Genomic DNA, 26,397 nt, shown 5'->3' with positions numbered 1-26,397 from the left:
GAAATGGTTTTAGATCGCGCATAACAATGTATCGAGACCAGAAGGGACTATTTTTAATAAATGAACTCGAAGTTATCAGAACAAAGCTCCCGTCGTTTCTATTTTGGTTCAGTCTTGTTTATTTTGGACTTTACCTTGTGTAAAGCTCATGTAACATAAAATTTTTCTATTTCTCATGTAACACAAAATTTTGCGAGCAAATAAAAAACAAATCTTTCCATATTTCCTTATAGATCGAAATTCCTAGTCGAATTAACTTTCCATAGTCTGCCTTAAGAACATTAACTTACATGGCCCTACTCGTATCAAATGAAAAACTTATGCTAATTTCTTCGCGTGTAAAGCAACTTTGAACTTACGAACGCATTTTTTACAAAGTTTCGTCTTTAGTTCAAGCAAATGAACTGAAAAAGTTTTGGTTAAATTTTACTCACTAACAGAATTCAGTTTGAAATTTGTTTAATCACTTAGGTAGAACATCAAAGTTTCCGAGTTATTGAGTTAACTTTTCGACTATATATTATATTTCGATTTATATAAGGTGGCGCAAAATTAGTCCCCTATTTAAAGATTTATAATTTTTGCAAATGGCGTCGAACATCAATCATATTTGACAATTGTGAGCTGCAGTATACACACATACGAGCTGGCTCCATTGCTGATGAAAATGAAGATTTGCACTACTCAAAATCATTTTTTTTATCTAGTTAGGAAGTTATTCAAAAACGAAGTTTATGAATAATTTTCCGCCACTTTCCACGTATAATTTGGCTTATCCTCACATCTTTTTCGGAACACTTTTTCCCAACACTTTTTCTTATGTGCCGCGCATTGGTCGTAATAGCAGAAACAAGTGAAAGCTTAACGTGCAATATACCAAAGTTGCACACGAACATTAGAACTTTTCGCAGAAATAAACTAAGCTAAGTTGAAATTACTTTGTTTTGGCAAATTAACTCATTGCTTAGTAAAATGCATTGGCTTCATCAATAATAACTAAGCAGTTAGACACATCAAACAGGAACTTGAAAAAAATTGAGTTTCAACCGTTAGATTTTTTGGCAGGATTTATTTAAATTGCGATGAGGCATTTCCGTATTTGATTTTAAATAAATCAAGTATAATTTTATTAATATTTATGATAAATACACACAAGTTGCTCAATTTCATACCAATCGATAACAGTAAGCATAAATATAATTAACGCTTACACCCTTTCCGTATGTTTGGCCAAGCTCCTCCTTCTATTTAACATGAAAAGGGCTGAGAAGTCTCGGGCCTAACAAAGAAAATACGTTCTTTTGTTCAAAATTGGCTTTATTCATCACCGTATTCTGCATACGGCGGCCGCCGTAGCCGAATGGGTTGGTGCGTGACTACCATTCGGAATTCCGGAATTCTCGGTGAAACCCCTAAATTAAGAAAAACATTTTTCTGATAGCGGTCGCCCCTCGGCAGGCAATGGCAAACCTCTGAGTGTATTTCTGCACTGAAAAAACTCCGCATAAAAATATCTTCCGTTCGGAGTCGGCTTAAAACTGGAAGTCCCTCCATTTGTGGAACAAATGTCTGAAAATGTCTGGAGGTCTTAATTTCCATTAGGAACAACGCACTCATTCCGGCACCGCTCAAAACCACTTTTGCAGAATGATTTATCTTTTGCTTCAAAAAAAGCCTCAGCTCCAGCGATAACCTCTTTACTCGAGCGAAATTTCCTACTGGCAAGCATTTCTTTTTGATCTGCTGGGAGCCAAATCTGGCGAATCCAGTGGATGTGAGAGCAATTGGAAGTTGAATTCATATAGTTTTGTCATTGTTTTGACTAACTTGGAACACTGTGCGTTCTCTTGATGAATAAAAACAGTGAGCAAACGCGCCACCCACTTTGAACAGTGTTTTCTCATAGTCAAATGCTCATGCAATATAAAGCCAACACCTTCTTTTGGTATCTTTACGATATCAGCTAACTCACGCAACTTCACTTTTCGACCATTCAAAACGATTTTGTGGATTTTCTTAATGTTTTCTGGTGTTACCACTTCAGTTTTATTGCTGTTTCTGATGGAGTGGAAAACTACATACTATAAGTTTTTCTATTCTGTGCATCATCTAGTAGAGGAGTTAAAATGTGTGAGGGTATGTGTGGATGATGGTCGAATACTAGTTGTGATAACCATTTCGTGCTACTGATGAAATCCCACAGGTAGCTATTATCTTAATCGAATGGAATTTTTTCCCCCAAAACTAATATATATGAATATATATGTGAAGGATGGTAACTCTACCCGTAAGGCAGCCCCGGCGAACGAAGATGAAGAAGAGTAGAGATGTCAGTCGCGTGCGCCAACGATTTTTTTCCAAACAAATTAGCACAAATTATTAAAACTATTTTTTCTTTTCTTAATAATAATTTCTTTGATTCATTGATTGATTGATATTTGTAGAATAAGATTTACTTACTTAATAAAACTTAATAATTTAAACAGAAAGAAGCACTGTCTTCCTGCTTACATATATACTGGAAGCCTTCAGTTCAGTGTGCTCAGTTGTCCACCAAAGCGGGTTTTCCTTATAGGGTGCACTTTAAGTGAACAAGAGCATTCGTATAAAGATAGATAAAAATCTCTCCCAGCTCTTTCTGAAAGAGTTTTTGATACTCGAAAATGGGCTTTGAGTTCGTCATTTTACATCTGAATGCTCAAGAAAATGTATACTTAAATTTTCATAAAATAAGCCTTCTGAAGATACTTTTTTTCGTACTCTCAAAATAAAGTGTCACAGTGCTAGTGTAATATGGCCTCTTACGTCTCGCCATATTGCTGCATAATGCTTGAATAGTTGTTTACTTACAGTATTTCATTAGAAAAATAAGTACTCTATGTTATCTCCGCTTCATTCAACGCCTTCATATTCCTTCGAACTAAAACCTAACGCCTGCAATAATTGAGATCATCAGCCACCCCAATCAATTCAATTTCAGCAAAACTTAATTGAAAGCTGCTACATTTATTTTTATTTTTTTACTTCCGATTAACCAGAAAAAACTTAGCTTCAATACTACTTACACACTTGCGTATAAACTTAACATAAAATTCGGAATATTTGCTCATCAGTAATGAGTAAATCACCGAAAGCATCTAAACTTTTGCGAAAACTTTTGTAAGTTCAAGCCGCAGTGCAACGCACCAAATAAGCAGCGTGAGTAAATGAAGAAGCCATTCGGTTGAAAGGCTCTTAATTGAATCAAAAGGAATTGGTCAAGTCTGGATTAGGAGTTAACTTTTTAAATGCATACATATGTATGTATGTTTACATGAAGATATTTATTTTTTGTATGTTCGGTGCTAATTTTGTTAAAACAAATAACATTACTTTGTGAGTTGTAAAAACTTTATTTCCCATGCTTTAAGCAATATTCAACCGTGGAAGTTCTACAAACAACTCTGAGCGAATAAATTATTGACGAAGTAAGATAAAGTAAGTTTTAGTACGACCGAACATTTAAGACAACATAACCAGAATTTATAATATTTCATTCACCAGCTAAGCTCGCTATCAGATAGCAGTGGTGGTTTTATTTTGCTGACTGAACTTTTTATAATAATTTCAAAATAATGGTTAAGAAAAGGGGGAAGGGTGCAAAGCGGTGTGGTACTCAGTATTACGTGTAGTTGAAGTTAGAGTAGTTTAATTAAACCCAGTTCACACTACTACTTCCAAGAGCATGCTCCCCGGGCAATGTGAAAAATCAATGAGCGACGTTAGATAGCCAAACCGTTCTACATATTATAACTTTTGCAAATAATTACCATGGCCGATGGCCTTAGCTGCTGGTGTCTAATTAGATTTGTTTAGATTTAATTTATTACCCCAATACGAAAAATAATTGAATAATTGTGGATTATTTTTACTTGTACAAGAAAAGAGAATATACACATAACACCGTTTTATAATTTTACTAGCAAACCCGGCGAACTCCGTTTCCCCACCAGATGACATCGTCTTTTGTAACATTTCGTTTGGGGATTAAACTATGAAGAAAAATTAATTTTTTTGGTTTACATATGAAAATGAATTTTTTTTTTCATTTTACAACAGTAATGAATTCATTTCGATTACAAAAATGAAGAGTAATTTAGTTGAACTTTTCTAAGTAAAAAATGCAATTGAATCCAAAATAAATACTGAATCGAAGCGTTATACGTGTCCGCAAATTATCCGTTTCATTGAAGTGCTCTTTGGTAAACCACATTTTTTGTTCTTTGGTCTGACGTTAAGACAAACAAAGCGGATGGTTTCCAAACTCGTGAACACGCAACGTATAGCTGATTTTCTAAATTTATCCGGCACACACTAAGCGATTGACCTTGCGACTTGTTAATTCTCATTGCTAACGCAAGGCGAACCGGAAATTGCAATCGTTTAAGGTCAAACGGAAGATCAGTTGGAATCATTGGTATTCGAGGAATACATACATTTTCCCCTGCATAATTTCCGTTAATAATGGTTGCCTCAATCAAATTCGGCATACGTCTTTTCACCGCAAGTCGAGTTCAGTTGCAAAGTCGCGGTGGATTCAAATTATGCAATATCTTAATAACTGAACCAACTTTGAGTTGCAAGTTATGTGGTGGAAATCCTGGTAACTCCAGAGAGTTCAAAAACTTCACAAAAAAATTCTAACAATATTAAGTCGTAACTCCGATATGGCCTATTTACATTGGCGAGATGGCTGATAGTATAATTACCGCAAGCACAAGCTTATGTCTTCAATTTCGATCAGAATCATTTATTATGCCACTGCAATGCGCACCGTTGAATGAGATGGCGCTTCCAGCATAATTTTGATCGAAATTAGCCAATGATGCCACCGCACCAAAATCCACGACAAACTCCTACTCTCTGAATATGTACTGACTTCTCGACGAAGATTTTCCAGTCCCCAGATGCGTGAGTTTTGATTATTAATGCACTTCGGTAGAAATGAGAATTTCCTCTCAATAAACGCTGTTTGAGTAACATAACATTGACTTTTTTAAGCGTAAAGTCGTTAATTTCATTCCGCGAGAGAACGACTTTCTAGGGGGAACGAGCTGTCTCAATAGCATATGATTTAAAAAAATACTACATGGATCACCCTGTATATGTGTAGTATTTCAAGTTACTCGTTCTTTATTTCGCTCGCCAATAAGTAGTAGTTAGACCTAAGAAATACAATATTTGGCCATCCGAAACAAAATTTGGCTGTTACGTAACGGGATTTTGTGAGCAAAATTGTGTCCGCTCTTCTTACGACTTTCTGGGAACGTATTCACATGAGAAGTGGCTGTGTTAATTTTTTCGTATATCACTTATTACGTCAGCAAATCACCTAATTCCTTCAAACTTGTGGAGAGCCGATTAACGGTTTGATGTTGGTCGCACCTTTGTCACTAATCGATGTGAAGTCTAAGTTTCCATAGATGTTTGTGGTGGTGCGTGATGAAAGGGTTTTCTAATAGGGGTAACCCTCCGGCAGGCAATGGCAAACCTCCGAGTGTATTTCTACCATGAAAAAGGTCCTCATAAAATATGTGCCGTTGGAGTTGAAACTGTAGACCCTTCCATTTGTGGAACAACATCAAGACGTACGTTACAAATAGGAGGAGAAGCTCGGCCAAGCACCCACTGTATTTTAAAGGTATGAAATTTCGAACTATTAAACTATTGGATTACAGCAGTACTTCGATTCCTATCACTAATTCAAGAAATGTAGATTTGACTTCATTTGACTTTTCATATTAAGAAAATTTTACTTTACTTTTAGATAATCGTATGACTCTTATGGAAGTTCTTAGTAGTCAACATTGGTATCCTATTTGGATCAGCGTTGAGTGCAACGGACGATTGTTTAGGGTATGAGACAATTGAAGTGCAAATGGTACCCAAAAAAATAACAGAGAAGGTAAATCATGATAATTAAAATTAATTAGACCCCAATAGATCCCTATGTGAACCAGTTGGGTTCCACAGTAAGCCATCTGTTATTAAATTCGGCACAAGAAGTAAACTTCATAACCAAATCCACAACAGTAGAACCAAAGGAGGGCGTTAGAAAACTTAGTGGTAGCCATTAAGAGCCAAACATAAAGAGCCAATAGCTTTCGGCTGCTCATAGTCTCTTTCTTTTTGCTTGATGAACCCGTTGCGGCTTATAATCATCCTACTGACGTTCACCTGAAAATTTGGTCATTTTAATCCTGTGAGTAAGGAAAAACAGAAAACAGACTACTTTGACTTGGTGTATAAGTCCAGTATTTGCATATGTACACCAACATTTCCCGGCCATATAGCCCTAACGTGTGCTGCACCGCCTTGAATTGAGACTTTTTGTGTAAAATTACTGTCAGTTCATAGATCCTTACGAGATGTTCGATACCAATATAGGACCCATAACCCTGACTTAACTATAAAATCCGAGTACGCATACCAGATAGTAATCCTCTGCTAGAGCGCTCATCATTTGTCACACTTTTAACCAGAGACAAGGCCAAATTATGTGCCAAGTATGTTACCAGTTGCACATACAGAGCAATACGTGGCAGTTATAAATGCCTTCAAATGAAATGTGACAAGTTCGCTTGACATCTGATGTTTCCTTAGTAGTAAGATGTATATGGTATATTAATGGTATTTCCAAGATAAGCATTAACATTATCAAATTTTACTTGAAATTATTCTTTCTCATAAATATTTAACAGTACTTATCTAGATATTTATGCTCTTTATGCTCTTCAAATCATATTTTTTATTTTTCTCACAGCGGTATACACAAAAATTAAAATTATTTCCTCAAATAAGTACAAAAAACAAATTTAAGTAGAATTACAGACAAAATGAAATAATAAAATATATTCAAGGAGGACTAATTCGCCACTCCTTGAAACGCACATGTAAACTTAGAAATCTTAAAATCTTCACGCATACAAATTGTTCGAGAACTACACCAACAAATATAGCAACTTCGCCCCTTCTCACCCGACTGCGTACAATTCACTTTCAAGTTCAACGGAAAAATATGAATTATGAGTGACTACTGTCGCTAAGAAATACAACCAAAAACAAATAAAAAGTGAAATAGAATTCGAAATAACAAGCACCACTCACCATTCGAGCTACTGGTAGGCGGAAGCTCTGCGTAAGCGCTGCTGTGTTGCGTGTCCTTTGAAACTCGATGCAGCGCTAGCAGGGCGAGTGGGGAGGCCAGCGCGGAGAGTGGCCCGATATCCGCAGGCTGGGCACTAACACCATTAACATTTTTATTGCTCAGATCAGTAACACTGACGCTGGAATGGGCAGTGCCTTCGTTAGCTGCTGACAAAGTGGTCGTTGCGATTGGTTGCGTATACGGCACGTTGCCTCTAGCAGTACTCGTGGGCGAACTTTTATGTTGATAATCTTTTGGAATTATCTGTAAGGGCGAGTGCATGTCATGCGTGCCTAATGATGACGACATTGACGAGGATGCTTTTGATGTGTATATTGCTGGCACTGCTGCTACTATTTCACTATGTCGGAATGTTAATCCTGACAGGGGTCCTGCTTCTACAGCTGGCATTGCTACAGTTTGCGTGTAGCGCATTTTATGCGTAGTCGCTTTGTGAAATTGTTGGTATGGTTGGTTTTGTTTATTTTGTTGGTGGTATTGTTGACGCAGGTGTGGTTCAAGATGTTGTTGTGTGTTATGTTGTTGTATACTTCCCGCATTCATCCCCTTGGTTTCACACTGTTGCATGCCACTAAATGGCCAACCCATTATGCTGAACACCACCAAAATGTGTAAGGACTCGGATAGAAGCGTGTCTAGGACATTCGCGTTGCGTCGCAATGGAAAACGCATTTTTTGGGCTTATTAGCGTGCATTTAAGAGGTGGTGAGGACACAGAAATTTGTTGAAGTTTTTCTGCTGGCAAACATTTTTTGAAGATCAGACTTTTTAGATGTTAGCTATATGCCATACTTTTGGCTCTAATACAACTACATCTTGCTGCATAACTTTATTACTGGCAAAATATTTTGTGGTCACATCTTTAAGCGCATTTTGGTAATCTGAAAAATGTAAAATGTTTAAAATGTTTTATAAATTAGTTAATGGTTAGTAGTTATATTATTAAAGGGTAATTAACTATCACTTTAAATTGACAAAATTCAAACCATAAAGAGGTAAAGGGTCCGATATATAACTTTACGGAACTAAAAATGCTATAAAAAAGAAACTACTCAATATTTTTCCAAACTGTTTTTTTTAATTTGGAGTACAGTCCTTCCGGTTAATGATGGAATACAACTTCATTCATATGGCTGCCTCGGCTAGCCATGCACCATCCCATACGATCGGTCCAATTTTTCAACAGATTTTCGATTGTATGCGGCTGTATTTCAGCTATGACATCGCGTATGTTGGTCTTCAGTGCATCAATTGTTGCTGGTTTGTTGGCATAACACTGGTCTTTGACGGCACCTCAAAGATAATAATCCAACAGCGTCAAATCGCAGCTCCGAGGCGGCCAAGCGATATCAGAATTTCGACTGATAATGCGATCTTCGAAGACAGTGCGCAAAAGATTGATCGTAGCATTCGCTGTGTGGCAAGTAGCGCCATCTTGTTGGAACCAAATGCCACCAATATCCTCCTCTTCAATTTCTCGGAACAAAAATTCGTTCCACATGGCCCCGGTACCGCTCTCCATTGACGGTTACGGCCACTCCTCGCTCATTTTCGAAGAAAAATGGACCAATGATGCCTCTCGACCAAAATCCGCACCAAACAGTGACTCGTTGTGAATGCATCGGCTTTTCTTCTAGTGCGTGCGGGTTTTCTGAGCCCCAAATGCGGCAATTTTGCTTGTTAACATACCCGGTTCATTCGGTGCTTTGCTTCTTCCCATTGCCGTACGTAATTTTCGTACACATTCTGCAACATTACCATGATTTTCAAAGTAATGTCGCAATATTTCCCAGCGTTCTTTGAGCGTATACACAACCTTTTTCGTTCAGCGGAAGAATAAAACTAATTTTCTGTCAAACCAGATGACAGCTAAGTGTTACCATTCTTCAAATAATACCTAGTTCAAATCCGTAATGATAGATGGGGGGCCCTGTAGTTTGTAAAGAATTTTAATGGGGGCGTTAGGCATCATTTAAGGAAGCCAACTCTTCGAAAAAGGTCAGATTTGGGAAAAAGTCGCATGGATTTTGGACCACAGTAACGGTTAATCTCGCACGTCTAGCAACCCGAACAAATTTCTGACAGAGATTTTTGTCTGAAAAAATGGGCAATTCACGGCAAGAAAATATTCCCACCGCGGCGGCTATCATTATAAACTGAATTGTTGAAGCCGTTGCATTCAAAACGAATGACTGTTTGATGCCACACATGGGTAGGCGACGTCATTGGCGACTGAACTGGCATTTTGCTACCTTAAATTGAAGAAGATGAAATAATCGACGTTTGATTTCAATAGAACTGTTGCACTAGTAACTACTTCACCCAGAATACGCACAAAACATTAAGAACAATTCGATATTTTAGATAGTTTTAATATCTGTTAAACAGAGTACATCAGCATTATGACAATGAAACCAAAAATAATTACTTACTTATTCGAGCTTGCCCTCTCCGTCCTTTTTGGATTGAAAACGAAATAACAGGAAGCCAAAAAAATATTGAGGGCAAAATTTAATACAGAGTTTCTCGGAAAGGCATTACTAATATTTCATTAAAAAAACCAACTTAACTTCTATCAGCAGCAATGACACACAGCCAACATTTTTATTGCACTATTATGAACTGTTTTCAAAGATCGAATAATCAGCCGACACGATGACGTAAATTGGCCGCATACTATAGAAGCAGCGAATTGACTATTTATAGATCAGACAACAACTAGAAACAATTCGGGAGTTCAAACATGAAATTAAATGTATCAATGATGGAAATGTACTTGAAACATTGGATTGATCGAAGTAATTTAAGTGAAATTGAGTTCCCAGTTCAATGGAAAAGTTTCTCAATTTCTATACAAAAATTTAATAGAAAATTGTGTGTGTGTTTTACTTATAGGCGAACTAACACTATATCAATTAAGAACCTTATATGGAGGCTACCTCACCTATGGCAAAATTCATCTATTGAATAATGAAAGAATTTTATGAAACTTCAAATTCTACGGCTTTTCATTTTTCGTCTTCTAAGTAAACTTTTACATTGCCATTGAATGTATTATGTAGAAAAGATAAGTATAACCTATTATTGTTAATTATTTTCGTGGTGACCTGTGGGAAATATCTAGATTTACATAGAATAAATAAATAGATAATAATAAACGTTTTTGTCATGAAAACCAAACAAAAATGATAAGTACACGAAGCGTTTCGAGGCGGCATTGTAATACACGCATTCGAAAGGTCCGAAATTATCTTACCACGCTGCAAAAGTAATTAGAAAATCAAAAAGTTTGTTGTGATGTGAAATCAGTGGTACAAAGTGTACAACTACTCCAAGGACGCTCTACTGATGGAGGCGAACATATCCTACCGTCCCACATCGTCAAAACCACTACTCTCAGGAAAGCATATTGAGAAACAACAAAACAAGAAAATGGCGTCAGAGTAATGGACTGGCCTTCCCAGTCTCCAGACGCCAACCGCATTGTAAGTGTGTGAGAAATTATGAAAACGCATCTTGTGGAAAATACAGGGTGAACGATATGAAGTGTTACCAACTTCACACTGCTTGTATCTTTAAAACAGCTCATGAACCCTTAAGAAATATTTAATTCAAAACCGTTTTTTTTTTAATATAAACAGAATCGCCATGAAGCTGTCTACTAACGGGAGGCTCAAGAAACACGTTGTTTCGACGGATTGTGTCCAACGGAGAAGCGATATTAAGTAAGTGGGTTTAAGGTGCATGTAAATAAGAGGTTAGGACCTTCACATGCCATTGCCTGTTCACTCATCTCGCTTTCGGCGATTCTTTATTTACAAATTTATTTCAAGGAGCCAAGAAAACACTTACTTTGTATATATAAATACTAAAGTAGAATACAACTGGGAAAATGTGAAGGGGAAAAATTGACATTCAATTGACTACACTGGGCTCACTTGAACGTAATTTGTCTGTTTCGGAACCATTCAAACAGGAAAGCAGCTTGAACTATTGGGATTTGGTAGACTCTCGATGGTGAATGATAATTCTACTTGCTTTTGGGGCACCAAGAGTCGTGTCTGCATCAAGCGAAAAGCGCAAATATTCTTGGAAATAAATACATTTTAATGCGGAAAGTCCGGCCAACTGGACGAATCGATTTCGAAGTCAAATATTCATTATTGGAGGCACCTGAAAGAGTTTTGTAATAGGAGCTGTTAAAATGTGGCAAAATTGTCATAGACTAGTTTTTCCTTTGAAAAAATTACTTCGTTTGAACAGAGTTTTGACAATATGGAACTATTTAAGAATATGCGTCTGGATGTAAGTAGCTGATTTTATATCTTATCAATGATTCCCTCCTGTTGGTACAACGTTTACAAAGTATTTATAAATCGGTGCAGCGGTTCTCTTGTCACACTCACCGTAAGCAATGATTTCGCAAGCGGGACAATCTTTTAGGAAAACGGCTATCTTCAAATGAAGTCGTAAAAACTTGGCTTAATTATTTCTTGGTCTCATTAAAAAATAATGAAAGTTTTAAAAAAAGTTATTTTAAAACGTTCTCATCTTCAAGCTCTAAATGTCAATATTTTAGCTTTAAGCAAAAGTCTCGTCAAAATATGTCCTAACCATTCAGAAATCAGCGCGAGCAGGCATAAGTCAAAAAAAAATCTGACGAAGTTATACTTTACATATCATTTCAATTAGCGCTAATTAATACTGAGCGCTCTCACTGAGCACCGGCAATGAAAACTTTAAACGCGTTTTTCTCAAAACGACACGGCGGCCTCGATTTCTCGAAAACTTATGAACCGATTTTAATTTTTGTTTTGTTTAATTTTTGAACATGTATTGGCCTTTCCACAACGAAAAATAGAGTAAAAACACAAACTCATTTTTCAAACCTGCACCATTTTCTCAAAAAAAAAAAATAAAAAAACCGCCACGTACGACGATAGCCTTTGATGTAAAGATTAAGAATTTTTTTGGTTTTTGCTTTCAGATGATTTTTCACCCCGGTATCGTGGCCACCAGGGTGCATCAGTTTTGTATGACGTCATTGCATTAATATTATGAACAATTGCAATTTTAATATTTTTTAATAATAATTTGTGTCAGTATAGTTCGATCCTCAAATAATCATCCCTACTTATAAAAAACTCATTAAAAGCACTTAATTTCCACGCGTTCACAGTGGTGGTCCCCCTTAAATGAAAATGAAATTAAATATTTTTTTTATATGAACGAATTTATATCAAGCAAACTACCCCTACCAATTTTCGCTTTTAATTCCCAAAGAAAGTAAGACTTTAAACGCTTTTGTATCATTGATCAGCAGATTTACGGTTTTTTTTCATTTCTCCTACATGCGATTAATTGTGATTTATGTTTCGCATGTTTGTTGCATGTTGTCTTTTCGCAAAACAGTCATTTTGCATTGCTTTAATTTATACCCGCGCGCACTTGTGTGCAGGGTATTATTATTTTGTTCACGTAACGGTTGTATGCAGCAGCATAAAGGATTTAAGATAAATATAGACATATTCATTCATATGAGTATATAAAACACCCAGACCAGAAAACAAAACGAAAAACATACACCTCAAGTACAATTAAAAAAGTAGCTTGCCACTCCCACTTTTTCATATGTTACGACTAAATTTCCGTCCGTCTAGTGATGTTACAAGCTAAAATTCTGAGTTTGCTATTGTGCGGGCGCATAAAGCTCACTCCGGGCTGAGTTTACCACTTCCCTACTTGGTTTTATATCACTTACACTTTTCATTGCATTTATTTATCTTTTGTTTTTGTGTTATTTGTGTTATCATGCCGCAGCGTGGTCACATTGACCCATTAACAAGCGCGTTTGTTTACATATACTTTCATGCATCATGGACAAGCACGTGTATATGTACGCAACTACAGGCAGCCCACGCGTGCCCACAGACAATGTGCGCCATGGCGTATACGTGTTTCTTAATACGCTGCATACGAGTATTTTACCTCGCCTTTTGCTGTGCTTTTTATACTTGTATGCGCATGCTTAATGGGTCACCAGCTAGGTTATTTGTGGATAATAACTTTCACTTTCAAATCATAACTCACCGAAATGGGTTGAGTTGCAAGCACCAACAATGCACTACATCAAGGCGATACAGAAGCACAAACCCGCATACGCACGCATCTGCGAGTATGAAAGCAGCAGGTGAAAGTTGGATAAAAATCCTTACAGTAGCGGTTCTCTACACCCAATTGGCGTGTACTATGCATTTATTTACCCGACGAAGACTGATACAACTGAAAGCGGTTTATGTCACTCTAGACGATGTTACCGCTGCGTGCATAGTCCTTCGTTTTCTTGTATTTTATGTACCCCCTCTTTTTTCACTGTCCCACATAGCCCACGAAATATGGAACGCTTAAATTTATAGCCCACGTTTTATTCTTCCGCTTCCGTTGTCGGTATTGCTCACCGGCACTTGCCTGCGTCCACATTCTCTGTCTGCCAAATTGTGTTTGCTGCTTTCATTTTTGCCCTCTCGCGCTCTCTCGCCTTACTAAGCAAGCGAAAACCACTGCAAAGATATATCAACATCACTGTTCCACGCGTATTTCTGTCACCCGTAAACTTCCCTTTCGCCCCTCTTTCCACCTCCACATTTGCCAGATTCAAACGGTACACGTGTGTTGGTACAATACTACATACTTACATATGTATGTGTGCATTTAATAGATTACAATATCATATTCGTTACAAGCCTTGTGACACACAATTTGTTGTTCGAGCTGGCAATAATGAATGTTCGTATGTATGTATATGCATACACTACTGCAATAGAATAGGAAACGGTTTAGTTAAGCACAACTCCGGAGACCCACCATCAACACCATGCTTGCTGCGAGGAAGCTTCAAGTGGCGTACGATGTTATTTATTCAGACAAATAGCGCGTAACGGCTTTCCTTGGTAGCGGTTGCTGTTCTAGTATTGTGAAGTGCTGCTTGCCTCATTGCATGCCCTTAGCGACTCATTGGTGCAAGGAGCATTTTAGAAGCTTTTTATATTTGATATAATTTCGTTTCATATTCACAAAGTATTTGCACCCAAGCACTAACAAAAACGAACTCCTTTGCTTTCAGTCAAATTTGATCCGCTATTTTTGACAGCACTTACGTATCATAGTACCAGTATTTATTTAGTTTCTATAGTTTTATTATACCCGCGCGCGCTTGTGCACAAGGGTATAAAGACTTTGTTCACATAACGGTTGTAGTTAACAACATAGAGGACCCGCGATAGATACAGAGATATACAAATATGTACAGGGTCCGGCACTCGAAGTGTAACCAACTTCAGACCGCTCGCGCAGCTGATTCTCGTGTATCAGCTGTCTGTTAGTTGCCTAAATGACAGTCCAGAGTATTATTTATCTGCAAGCGCGCGGAAGCATTTTGCCGAGAGTAAACGGGGAAAAAGAAAATCGGTAATGGATTTCAAAGGTAATAGTCTGACTGCATTATACTTGGCTGGAAAATCACAACCAGCGATTGTTCCTGAGCTCGATCATCTTAAAGTAAATGAAAGTTGTGGTTGTTGCACCATTACTCGTTACAATTGTACTGGTAGCATCGCGAAACCTCATGGATCTGGTCATCAAAAGAGTGCAACGTCACGTGAAATGATTCAAAAAGTGAAGAAACGACTTAAGCGAAATCCCCGGCAAAGAGCCAATCAAATAGCGAAACAACTGAAAAGATTTGACCGTAGCAACCGCCGCATATTGCAAAATGATCTCAAAGTCAAGCCTTACAAGATCCAAAGGCGCATTTTCTCACACCAAAGTAGCAACAAGTCAGACTTCCACGACAGTCGGTTCTACGTTACCGAAACGACCCGGATTTATATCCGGCCAAGGACTGTCACTTCAACAGCATTCACCGTATGTAAGTATGGGGAATGTTTATGCTGCTACAACAACAACAACTTGAGAGAGCGAAGGAGCTGATTCACTTGGCCGAAACCGGTCAATTTCCGAACATTGTGTTTTTTGACGAGAAAATTTTTCAAATTGAGCAATACGTAAACTCCCAAAACGATAAGGTTTATTTGACCGACCATTCATACGAGAGTTTTAGTCATCGTTTGGCCACCAGGCGGGAAGCGGGTGCTGCCTACAGGTAATGGTTTGGGCTGCTGTAACAGGAGATGGGCGCTCTCTAATCGCTTTCATCGAGCCTGGCGTCAAGGTAAATGCGAAATATTATCGGGAAAGTATTCTAGAGGTTGCTTTAAGGCCTTAGGCAGACAAATATTTCGGTGGCAGACCATGCACCTTTCAACTGTCTGCAAGTCACATTCGGGCAGCTTGTGATCCGTTTCTGGACCGTCTCAAGGCCATCTTCAAGGCAAAAGGTAATTGATTCTTAATTTTGTATTATTTTCACACTTTTTTTTTTATTTAAAATGAATAAAAGTTACATTAACATTAAAGTTAATTGGTTACTCTTCGAGTGCCGGACCCTGTATATACACTAAAATGTATATGAGGCCATCGATGTGGCAACGGAGGTTCCGAAAAATACAAAGTACCTATCTGGTACTAAAATATACATAGGAAAAGACCTCAACGTGGAAAAGCAGCGAGATACACAGGTACTTATGTATAAGTATACACGAAAGGCCCCTCTGCTGTTAGACCGTAATCACAAGGTGCTGGTGAGAAATGACTTAAATGACGTAAACAACAACTAGTTGAACTTTAGCAGCAACAAAACACTGATTTTTTAGTAAGTAACTTACATATATGACACTGTGAAAATGGCTTAAGTGCGAAACAGTTTTAGAAAACAAAGCTCAAAAAACTAAGATTATCCAGTAACTAGAAATTGTTCAAACATAATTATAATAACAAAGAAGCTAGTCCACCAGTTAGTTTTAAACACCATGTAACAAAGTTTGTCTCTCAAAATTAATGCGCTAATCCTTTCATACAATATAACCAATTTAAATACTAAGTTAAAATTTAAAATTTTTTGCAAGTTCCTCAATTCTTTGATATGTTTTTTTTATTTGAAACTCATGTAACTGCTGAGAATAAACCTTTTCAATGACTAATATATGTTTGCTATTGGATAGATGCAAATAAAATTCTTAAAGCCGGTCTTGAGACGGCGGCTGTATTTATGGTTTTAAAAAAATTGTGGCATTGACTACAATTGGAAGTTCTGTGAAATTTCGGATTATGTTGACTGTCTGTCTATTTCCATGCTTCGCGTGCTGCAACATATAGTTGTAAGATTTTAATCGATTAGAAAACTTTTTGTCTGAGCACCAGCCAGATTCATTTTGTGTAATTGGCAACTTAAATACATGCATTGGTAAGGCTCAAACCTAAAACAATTGTTCTATTAGCCGAATGGTCTGGAGTTACAGAAGATAGGGAATCTAAAGACTCGGTAATAGATGCGAACATAAAAAACTACTCAGTTTAGCAAATAAAGTTGGAGGGATTGCTTTGAAAGGCAGAAATCCTGATGATAATTTGGGGAACTGATGCTAATGCTTTCACTTTAGCTATCAATACACGAAGATCATCAGAATGATGAGAATAGTCAACTTAGCTATACTGTGCGCTCGTCCGTACGATAACTCGAACAAAAATTAATATTATATAAGTACTTTGGTTTGAAAATTAACGAAATCGGTCAATAATCATTTTTGGCTAAATACCTGTACTTCGATAATGACTCAATAAAACTTGTCCAAACTTGGTACACCTATTACCACACCCCATACATATAATCGAGATAGGATAAACACCATTCCTACTTTTTATATCTTGCAACAATATTTATGTCCGTCCGTGTATTGCTACAAGCTGTAATTCTCATTATCTGCGAGTTTTTTTTTACCCAGAAAATTAGAAGCCAGCCCAAATTCAACTTTACTAAAATTTGCTTTGTTCTGACCGAATTTAGCGCTGCCTTATTTGTTTTTTAACCAATTTCTGTTCTAATTTTAGTTTTTTCTTGCAATAATCAACGTCTAACATTCGTCTTAGTCTAAATACATAAGTATGTAGTTATGCCTCTCTATTTGTAGTTATTTATCGAGTGTATTTATTTAATATCGTCAAGGTAACTGAAAATAAACAAATCGGAAGGCGTCTGCAGGTCGTTAACTTTCAAAGCAAAACCAATCTAAGCTGTTTAAATGCAGAACAGCTGCTCATACTTATTAGTACAATATTCGCATAGCCTATTATCGACATATCCCTGCAATATGAATTTAGAACAGTAGACTGTTTCTACTGAATTGCATAGTGTGTGAGGATTAGATAACGGCTACCTGGAGTACTAACGTATTCCACGTTTTTTCTTTTTCTTGCAAAGTATTTATTTATTTGTTTATTTATTTATTTAGTGAATTGAATTTGCAATGCATAACTAAGAAAGCTATGGCAATAATGGCCTTAAGCCATACGATATTATACAGTTTCCGAGTATATATTTTTTGGGTGTTTGACCGAGCTGCTCCTCCTATTTGTGGCATGCGTCTTGATGTTGACCCACAAATGGAGCAGACTTCAGTTTCAAGCCGATTGCGAACGGCAGGTATTTTTTATGAGGAGCTTTTTCATGGCAAAAATACACTCGTAGATTTTCCATTGCCTGCCGAGGGGCGACCGCTGTTGATGATGCAGCGAATGAATAGGATTTAACATTATTCATAACTACTACCGAATATCGGATTTAAGCCAATCAATATATGTGAATTTTTATTTTATTGAAGTTTATTATCATATTTTCGAATATTTGGGTGCAAGAATAATATATTTTTATAGGGGATTGCTGATTTTTTTATCTCCTTTTTAACCGCCGGTATTTTGAGATTCCTGTAGACTTGAGCACTGGAAGCATATTGTTCTGGAAGCATTCTGTTCACAGCTGGATACCGTACGTCCAAGTGGGTTTGAGAATGGCTTTACACAAAAGATTTTTTGTTATGTACCGACAATTGGAATTTATTGTTCAGTAAGATCAAAATGTGGAATAAAATATCATTTTAGAGAGTTTTGCAATTAAAATGATATGTGACACCTTGTCAAATGTCTTGAAAAAATCTGTGTATACAGTATCCACTTGATAACTAAACGCAAATAAGTTAGTATTGCTAGATTGGTAACAGTAGACCGGCTAGCAACGAGCCCACGTCGAATTATATTTTTGATGGCGAAATATAATTTAAGCTAATTCGAAAAGCTTCAGGATTGGTTTATACTTTAAAATGTTGTATTTGTACTCATTCTTGTGTATAGAGGTAATTAACGAAATTTTTGAGTTGCTCAAAAAATACACGCATAGATAGAAATTTATTGGAGATCGAAGGAATAGGTGAGGATAAGGAGCATTCAAACATTTTAACTAAGAAACTGGATAAACCGTCATTACCTAAATTTTTAGATATTTTGCATGCGCTAATACTGGAAGCAACACCACCCACTATTAAACTTAACGATTTTGGACGACCTTTACAAAATTCGTCCTGTAGCGAGGAGCGGCATAACTAAATTCGAAAAATTCGCGAAACATGATAGCTGAAGATGGTATTTCATCAGCAAAAGGAGGTATGGGTGGGTTTGCATACTTTTGTAAGTTTAATACATGTCGAAAGTCATAGAAGATTAGAGGATTTGAGGAAGACGACCAACGAGTGGCGATTTACGTTTGTGGTATGCGCTTCAAGCTGCTGATGAATTTTACCAGATGTGTGATATTTAAACCAGCAATATCAGCTGGTGTAGGGAAAAAGTGAAAGCCCAGATGTTTAAACCTTAGCCCGACGAGAGCAGAGCAGCTGAGAAGAAGGTGCTGAAAAGATTCCTCCTCGTCCTTCAGACAGGCAAGCCTCACCGCATGGAAACCTAATGTACAGTGTCCGGTGAGGATACCTACCAAATTCGATAGCTGGTTTTTATAGGAACTCCAATCCTCTCATATTGCGATGATGCCGTGCCAAGGGTTTCCTGTCTGGCCGACTCATTGGCGCAGCAGTTCTCCTCTATGTCGCTGTGACCGAGAACCCAAATGAGCCTAATACCGAGGTATTCTGATGCAATCGAGAGGGAAGTCAGGTATTCACCGACTAATTTCGAACGCACAAACAGCGAGCCCAAGGCGCAATTAGAGCCTTGGCTGCCAGAATAGGTATTTACCTCCTTTAGTGCCCTTTGAACCCTCTCTAGCTTCTTAACTGACGTCATCCTTTTCAGCGCGTTCCACCAGACATGGACTCCGTACAGCAAAATTCCTCTCCTCAATGTTGGGCTTCCACGTTAACCTTCCTTCGAGGACGAGTCCCAGGTACTTAACTCTGTCAGAGAGCATCAACGGGGTGCCTGCTTTTGAAGGGAGAAAGACTCTAGGAATTTTATACTTCCTCGTAAATGAGCTTCAGAGGATTTATCGAGAGACCCCAATTTGCGGTCCATTTTACATTCTAGATTCAGATAACCCTGCATCAGTTCCATCAGAGTATTTAAAAATTTTTCTCTCACAATAAGTGCCACATCATCCACGTAGGCAATAACTCTACAACCTCTCCTCTCCAGCTCCTCGAGGAAATCGTTAAGCTCACCAACCCAGAGAAGCGGCGAGAGAGCACCTCCTTGCGGAGTACCTCTGTTCACCTACCGGCGAAGAGAGGCGCCGCCTCACTCTGCTGCGTCCGTTCTATCTCTAAGCATATCATGTATTTGCCTAGTAAGGTCGGTTCCGACCCCTATTTTATCCAGAGATCTAGAGATTGCCTCCGGGAGGACATTGTTAAAAGTCGCCTCAATGTCAAGGAAGGCGCCTACCGCGAACTCTTTCTGAGAAAGGGACACCACCGATCTGCCTTTACAATATGCATGTTGAGCGTACGATAAATGCACCCGAGGAATTGCACACCTTAAGTTCAGATCAATCATCCTCTCAAAGGCTTTTAGCAAGAACGATGAGATGCTGATTGGTCTGAAATCCTTTGGGGATACATGTGAGATTTTACCTGTCTTGGGTGTAAAAATAACTCTCACAGCCCTCCAAGATCTGGTTATGTGGCTCCTATCTAAGCAGCTCACGTAGATAGGGAGAAGCCAACGACAAAATACCTCCGCAGATTTCTGCAGTTGAGCTGACATAATGCCATTGTGCCCAGGTGACTTAAAGGGCTTGAAATAGTCGATCGCCCAAGCCAGGCGGCGCTTATTCAGCAAGCAGCTGTGGGTGTGGGAAATATACTAGGGTTGCTGTATCCCAAAACTTAAATAGGTGTATGTTACATATACTTACTGGCATGGCAAAAAGAAGTCAGGAGGTGTGGTCAACATCAGACCACTATCCGGCTCTCATCTAATTTATGATAAAACTGAGATAGTGCTGGTTCGTTTCCATCTGAACTTCGACTAATTGGACGAGAATAAGAATACGTTCGAAATGAGCGGACAGAATCCTCCTGCCGAATCCCCGATAGCAGCCCACTTCTAAAACTGCTTGGGTTGGTCAAACCTTGTAATCTATCATATTTGTCTACTAGTTTGAACTGGAAATCCATTACTTCTAATTTCGTGAAGTAACTTGATTTCACTAACCTCACAAATAAACTTCTTCCGACACGTTCTATCAACTTAGTTGTATTCTACTGTGATTGAAACATTTTTAGCAAATAATTTTTTTTTTTTTTAATGTCGTCTTATTTTTTTTTATGCACATGCATGTATGTATGTCCTTTAGAGTGAATTACTAAACACAAGTTATCGATTTATTACACGATTTATTGCTATTGGTTTTTTGTTATTTTTTATACCTCATTACATTTTGATATCTAGGTGTGAATTAATCTTTGTTCTTATAGGATGATATTTCGATTTTACTTCTACATACATACATGTTTATAGCCTAAACAATCCCTACCACAGTATCTATGTACATTAAGATGCCACACCAAAAAAGTTGTAATTTATCACCGAAATTGTAAAATTTATTATTGTATATAATATTTATTTTAAGGCTTCCGCCAAAATAATTCGGAAAAGTATTAAAATTTATGTAAGCTAGACCGATAATCATAATATCATTATATGATATTGTTCCTTTTACAATTCCAATGGCAAAATACTACTGATATGTTTTGTTTTTTCTTTAGTGAGTGTGTGGGCTGATGCTCCCTAATGTGCATGTATCTTTCTCCCTTAGTGTTTACTTTTATTTATTTTTTATCTAATTTTTTTTATTGCTACTTTATTTATGTTTGTTTTTTCGACCGAAACGACCACCATTTGGGACGAAATATTCGAAAATTTGTTTGTTTACTTGCTTGTACATTGGCAGTTCATTAAAATTCTTTGTGTATTTTTAGGCGCGCACACGCTTGAACGCAAAATGAAAACAGGGCCAGCAACAGTATGAATGAAGTAATAGCAGCAGCAGCAATACTACACAAACAACGCCATTACGTATGTAAGCAGGTAGTTTGTATGTAGAAGCACCAACCTCCGAATGGCAGATGGTGTTTAGAAGAAGCTTTTTGTATGGCCAAACTGCAATCGGTGAATTGCCAATGCCTGCCATTCTATGACCGCCATTATAAAAAAATGTGCCTGCCAATGGTAGTTTCATCCCCAAAGTGAGTATCGAACATGGAATCAATTGAATGATAGTCACGCATAAACCCACTTGGCCACGGCGGTCATGTGCTATCAAGGCGTGAAATGTAATTTTTGTGTTGTCATTTCATGTTTTTTTTTTCTTTCACGCAACCATTCTTCGTAAGATTGTTCTTGCCTTTGTTTTCGACACGATAGTCTGCTAAGTTAATTTTCGTCTTTGCCTCTGTTGCTATGACTTGTATGTGTGTGTAGGTTTAGACCGACGCTAATACACTTTAAAGTAAACAACCAAATTTGTGCATGCTTCAGTAACTGCTGGAATTCAGTTGCCTCAATGTGGGTGGATTTTTGTATCCAATGAATAACTGTGGAATGGGATTAATTTTTTTCTTATGAAATAAATTCTACTTTACAGGACCGTAAAAAAAGTTGTATTATTAGCACTCCAAAATCACAAAAAAGTTTTAGAATTTCCAGACTAAATGATGAGACGTAACGGTATAATTCTCTATGCTATGTAGTTCTATAAGAGAAATGACGAGGTGTGGAGGAGAGGAGAGAGCAATCAGCAAGATTGCGGTGCACACGTTGTATACACTCAACTGTGGTAAGACCCCTTTTCATCGATGGCACTTTAAAATAGTGGTAAGCGTACTAATGCCGATATTCAGGGAGCAGTTAAAGGTCCTTATAAGTGAATTCTAGCTAGTATATACTATACTCTAGTGGCTCAAATATTGCAATGAACCGATTGTTAAGCGCGCAGGTTGCGCCATCTTGCTGGAACGAAATGGAATCGATGTTTCTTTGATTAGTTTTTGAAAACAAAAATTCAGTCAGCACAGCTTGATAGCGCTCGCCATTCACGGTAGCGACAGCTCCTTCCTCCTTTCGAGAGAAATAAAGACTAATGATGCCACCAGTGCTCAATGAACTTCGTGAACATTTTTTTTTTTTCAAAGTAATTATCCACAGCTCTCATGCAGCTAAAAAAAAAGCCTACACTTGTTGAAAGGATTATAATGTTGAAAGGATTATAATGTTTTAATTTATAATAATACTTTTGGCGTAAATATATGTATCCCAATTTTACAACAGACGTCAGAGTCGGCAGTGATTAATGGTATTTAATACGAACTAGCGGCCTTTCGGAATAAATATGTACTACTGTGGGAAATCAGAAACTTAAGGCATAGAGCACACTAGAAGCATAGTTGCGTTATGAACGGACCATAAATCAAACAAAGTATTGTAGTTAATATATAACCAAAGAAGACTGTGCATATCGTCATAGCATTACTTAGTTTTGAATGCTTTTTCCAGTATCAGTTGTTATATGGCGGTTTTACTTAAAATTATCTCTTTGCAGATAACCATTACTGCTATTAGTTTTCTTTCTGTACAAATTCTGCGCCTTCTATATAAGGAATAGCGCGACCTTCATCGTGATCTTGGCATACCAACTGCGACTGAAGTAACGAAGTAATTTGCTATAGCTCACAAACAGCAACTAAAAAATCCGTTGGCATGACTGTATTTAATTCATGGTAAAATTACTCTAAAAACTCTACTTCAAACTGCGTCCTCTTTACTGTTACTAAGTACATATATCAATTTTTGGTTACATTCACTAACCAGATAGAAGGTATCGAATAGCATTCTATAACCCATTCAAAACGTTTTTCTACCAAGTTTTGCATCGCGAAGCTAAATAGTGCGTGCTTATGCTTTCGTACGTTAAAAATGGCCGAGCGCCATCTTGAGCTTGAAAAGAACTAGAATCTTTGTTCCAAAACTGCCTTATTTCACTCTCATTTAGTCGAATAAGGAATTTATCGGATCATAATATTACTGCGGAAGTAGTAGGTGTTTTTAAGCAAAGGTCTAACTCTCTTCATTAATCAATTCCTGCGAAGAAGAGGAATAAGTTCCATACTGCCCTACCTGTAACCACTTTTCATGAAGTCTCTTAAGTCCAACGTTACTACGGGATGTAGAAAAAAGATTGCCCTCAGTGATTTAATATAAAATTAAAAGATAAGTAACAGGCTGTTGGGCAACATGGTTGGTTTCTGATCTACACTGCGCACTTAACAGAATAGAAAATTAAGGGAAATTTCACGAAATTTTAAACAGTGACTACGTTTCATTTTACTGTCTGCCGTTTGCCACTTACATGGTGTTTAGTGTGACATAATGTAGCGTACGTTGTCATAAAAATATAAACCACTATGATATTGATTCGTAATTCGCTCCCCCATTCGTAATTCCTTCTTGCATTCTTAATTTATACCCAATTACCCTTCGAATTAAGTAATTCGCCATTCAAAATTTTGAAAGCAAATTTCATCATTTGTAAGTAATTCAGTCTCAATTACCTTGCGAATCGCGTTCGGAGTCGGCTTGGAACTGTAGGTCCCTCCATTTGTGGAACAATATCAAGACGCACACCACAAATAGGAGGAGGAGCTCGGCCAAACACCCAAAAAGGGTGTACGCGCCAATTACATATATACATATATACTTCAAGGCGAATCTATTAAAGGTGGTATCAGTAAATCAACTGACAGACAAATACGCCAGATTCGTACTGGCCCTGTCTAGAAAGGATAGCAGAACTATGGTAGGTATACTAACAGGCAACAATTTGTTAGCGGCATACGCATACAAGATGGGAATTTCGAACAACGATAGCTGCAGATTTTGCAATGAACTAGATGAGAGGGAAACTCTTGAACACCTTCTATGATATTGCCCTGCATTAGCTAGAACCCGAATGAAATGTTTAGGAGCTTTGCAATACGATAGGTTAAAATGTCTCTCGGGGTTAGAGTTTCATAGCTTACTTAGATTCGCAAAAGACGCAGGCTTATAGCAAGAAACCTACTACAAGGAAACGTAAGGGTCAAGCTGCATCTGGTACCACAAAGGACCAATAGGTATATGTGATGGCTTTCAGTCAGCCAGGTCAACCTAAACTAGTCTAATCTACTCTGAACTGTCACCTAGTTCATCATTTATATATATTTTAACATTACAGATACCAACACCAAAAACAAAATGTAATTGCTCTTGTTGTTTTTGCTCTACTACTTCTACCTTCGATCGGATAGACTTGAAGTTACTTATCTTTTTTTAAATCCATTTACTAAAATTCCTGCATATTTCAATAAGTCTTTAAGAGTATTTGAATTGCACATCATCTTACTCTTCAGTAATTCCACGCAAACAAAAACTTCATTATTGGTTTTTGGTATCTTATCTCACATTTTTATCTTACAATCTTCCGGATTACTGCTTTTTTATTACCATCTCCTTTTATCATTTCCCCTAAGCTCGCAATCGTATTCAACGCCATGCAGGCACTCAATCATGGCACTCGATTTGTTCGATCAATCGTTGGCATTTGCCGCATATATGCGTGCACACATGCACACAAATACAAACAATCGCACACACCCATGCACCCACACGTACATAAGTGGACTTGGCATTTTTAACATTCATGTCATTTCTTAAAAGCTTGTAGCCATTTTTTTCCAGCATAGCTGTTTTATTGATGGATCTATTGTAGTTATTTTGTAGTTGTAGGTCGTAAATTTGGCACATACTCTAGCATTATTTTTGTTTCGTTTTTGTGTGTTGGCGCAGTATACAAATACAAGGTAAATTTATGTTTGTCTGCCAAAAATGGCTCTCCAGTATGTTCGTGCCTCTATTATATAGATTTCATAAAAATAAGTTACAGTTTTTGTTTTTGTATTTTTAACTGAATTTTTCGTTTTATTATCCGCCCCCACTAAGTCAAGCGCCAAGTCCGCTCTTTCAGCTACATACATCGATTTCAATACATATGTTGTTGTAGGTGCTTTGCGAGATTACCCGCAAGTCCTTGACCGTACACACATATAAATTCGGGTCGTTCCTTGTAGCATACGAATAAAATAGCTGTCATGAGAACAATTTTAAATTGATCGCTCAGACTGCTGTGCTAGTTTACTTTCAAGCGCGCCAGTCTGACTAGTCAAACTTTAACTGAACTTGAACCTTTTCGTCGATTCATGCATATCAATTTAAATGTCTTTTTCGCTAGATATTGCCTCATCTAAACGTGTTCATTTTCACAGCATGTGTTCGCGTGCATTCACTACGAATAAAGAGAAATTTATAATTTTTCATTTTGGTTATTTTATTCAAAAAGTTTTTCTTACACCAAAGTCTCCTATCACAAAGAACATATATCTCATTTACAACCACTTATTTGGTATGTATGTATATGTATGTATGTACATACAATATATGCACATCGTCATCTGCTCTCCATGCAATTCTTTCACAGACCACTTTTCAACCTCCACACTATACCAGCAGCCTACCAGGGAGAAATTCTGTTTTTATCTCATCCACCTCTTCAGTCGCATCTGCCCCCTTCACTTGCAGTCACAACTCAATTCAGTTCACTTCACGACGTACAGCTTCACACAGTTTCTGGCACTCAAGTCAACCGGCTTGTAGAACTTGGAATGCGTTCGTGTGTTTGAGTGCGCCTAGAAGCCCGC

The 26,397-nt window shown here is 37.5% G+C and overlaps 1 protein-coding gene across 1 annotated transcript in view; it reads right to left on the bottom strand.

The window, feature by feature from the left end:
* Nucleotides 1-26,397, bottom strand: part of LOC128862501 (myb-like protein A) — a 181,310-nt gene that overhangs the window by 138,444 nt on the left and 16,469 nt on the right. Inside the window, exon 2 of the mRNA XM_054101161.1 lies at nt 7,147-8,088. Within this exon, the coding sequence (XP_053957136.1) occupies nt 7,147-7,879 (733 nt within the window). The 5' untranslated portion in view covers nt 7,880-8,088. The remainder of the gene's footprint in view (nt 1-7,146; nt 8,089-26,397) is intronic.

Source organism: Anastrepha ludens, chromosome 4 (genome assembly GCF_028408465.1).
Source record: "Anastrepha ludens isolate Willacy chromosome 4, idAnaLude1.1, whole genome shotgun sequence".
Classification (NCBI taxonomy): Eukaryota; Metazoa; Arthropoda; class Insecta; order Diptera; family Tephritidae; genus Anastrepha; species Anastrepha ludens.
This window is presented reverse-complemented; position numbering and strand designations above follow the sequence as displayed.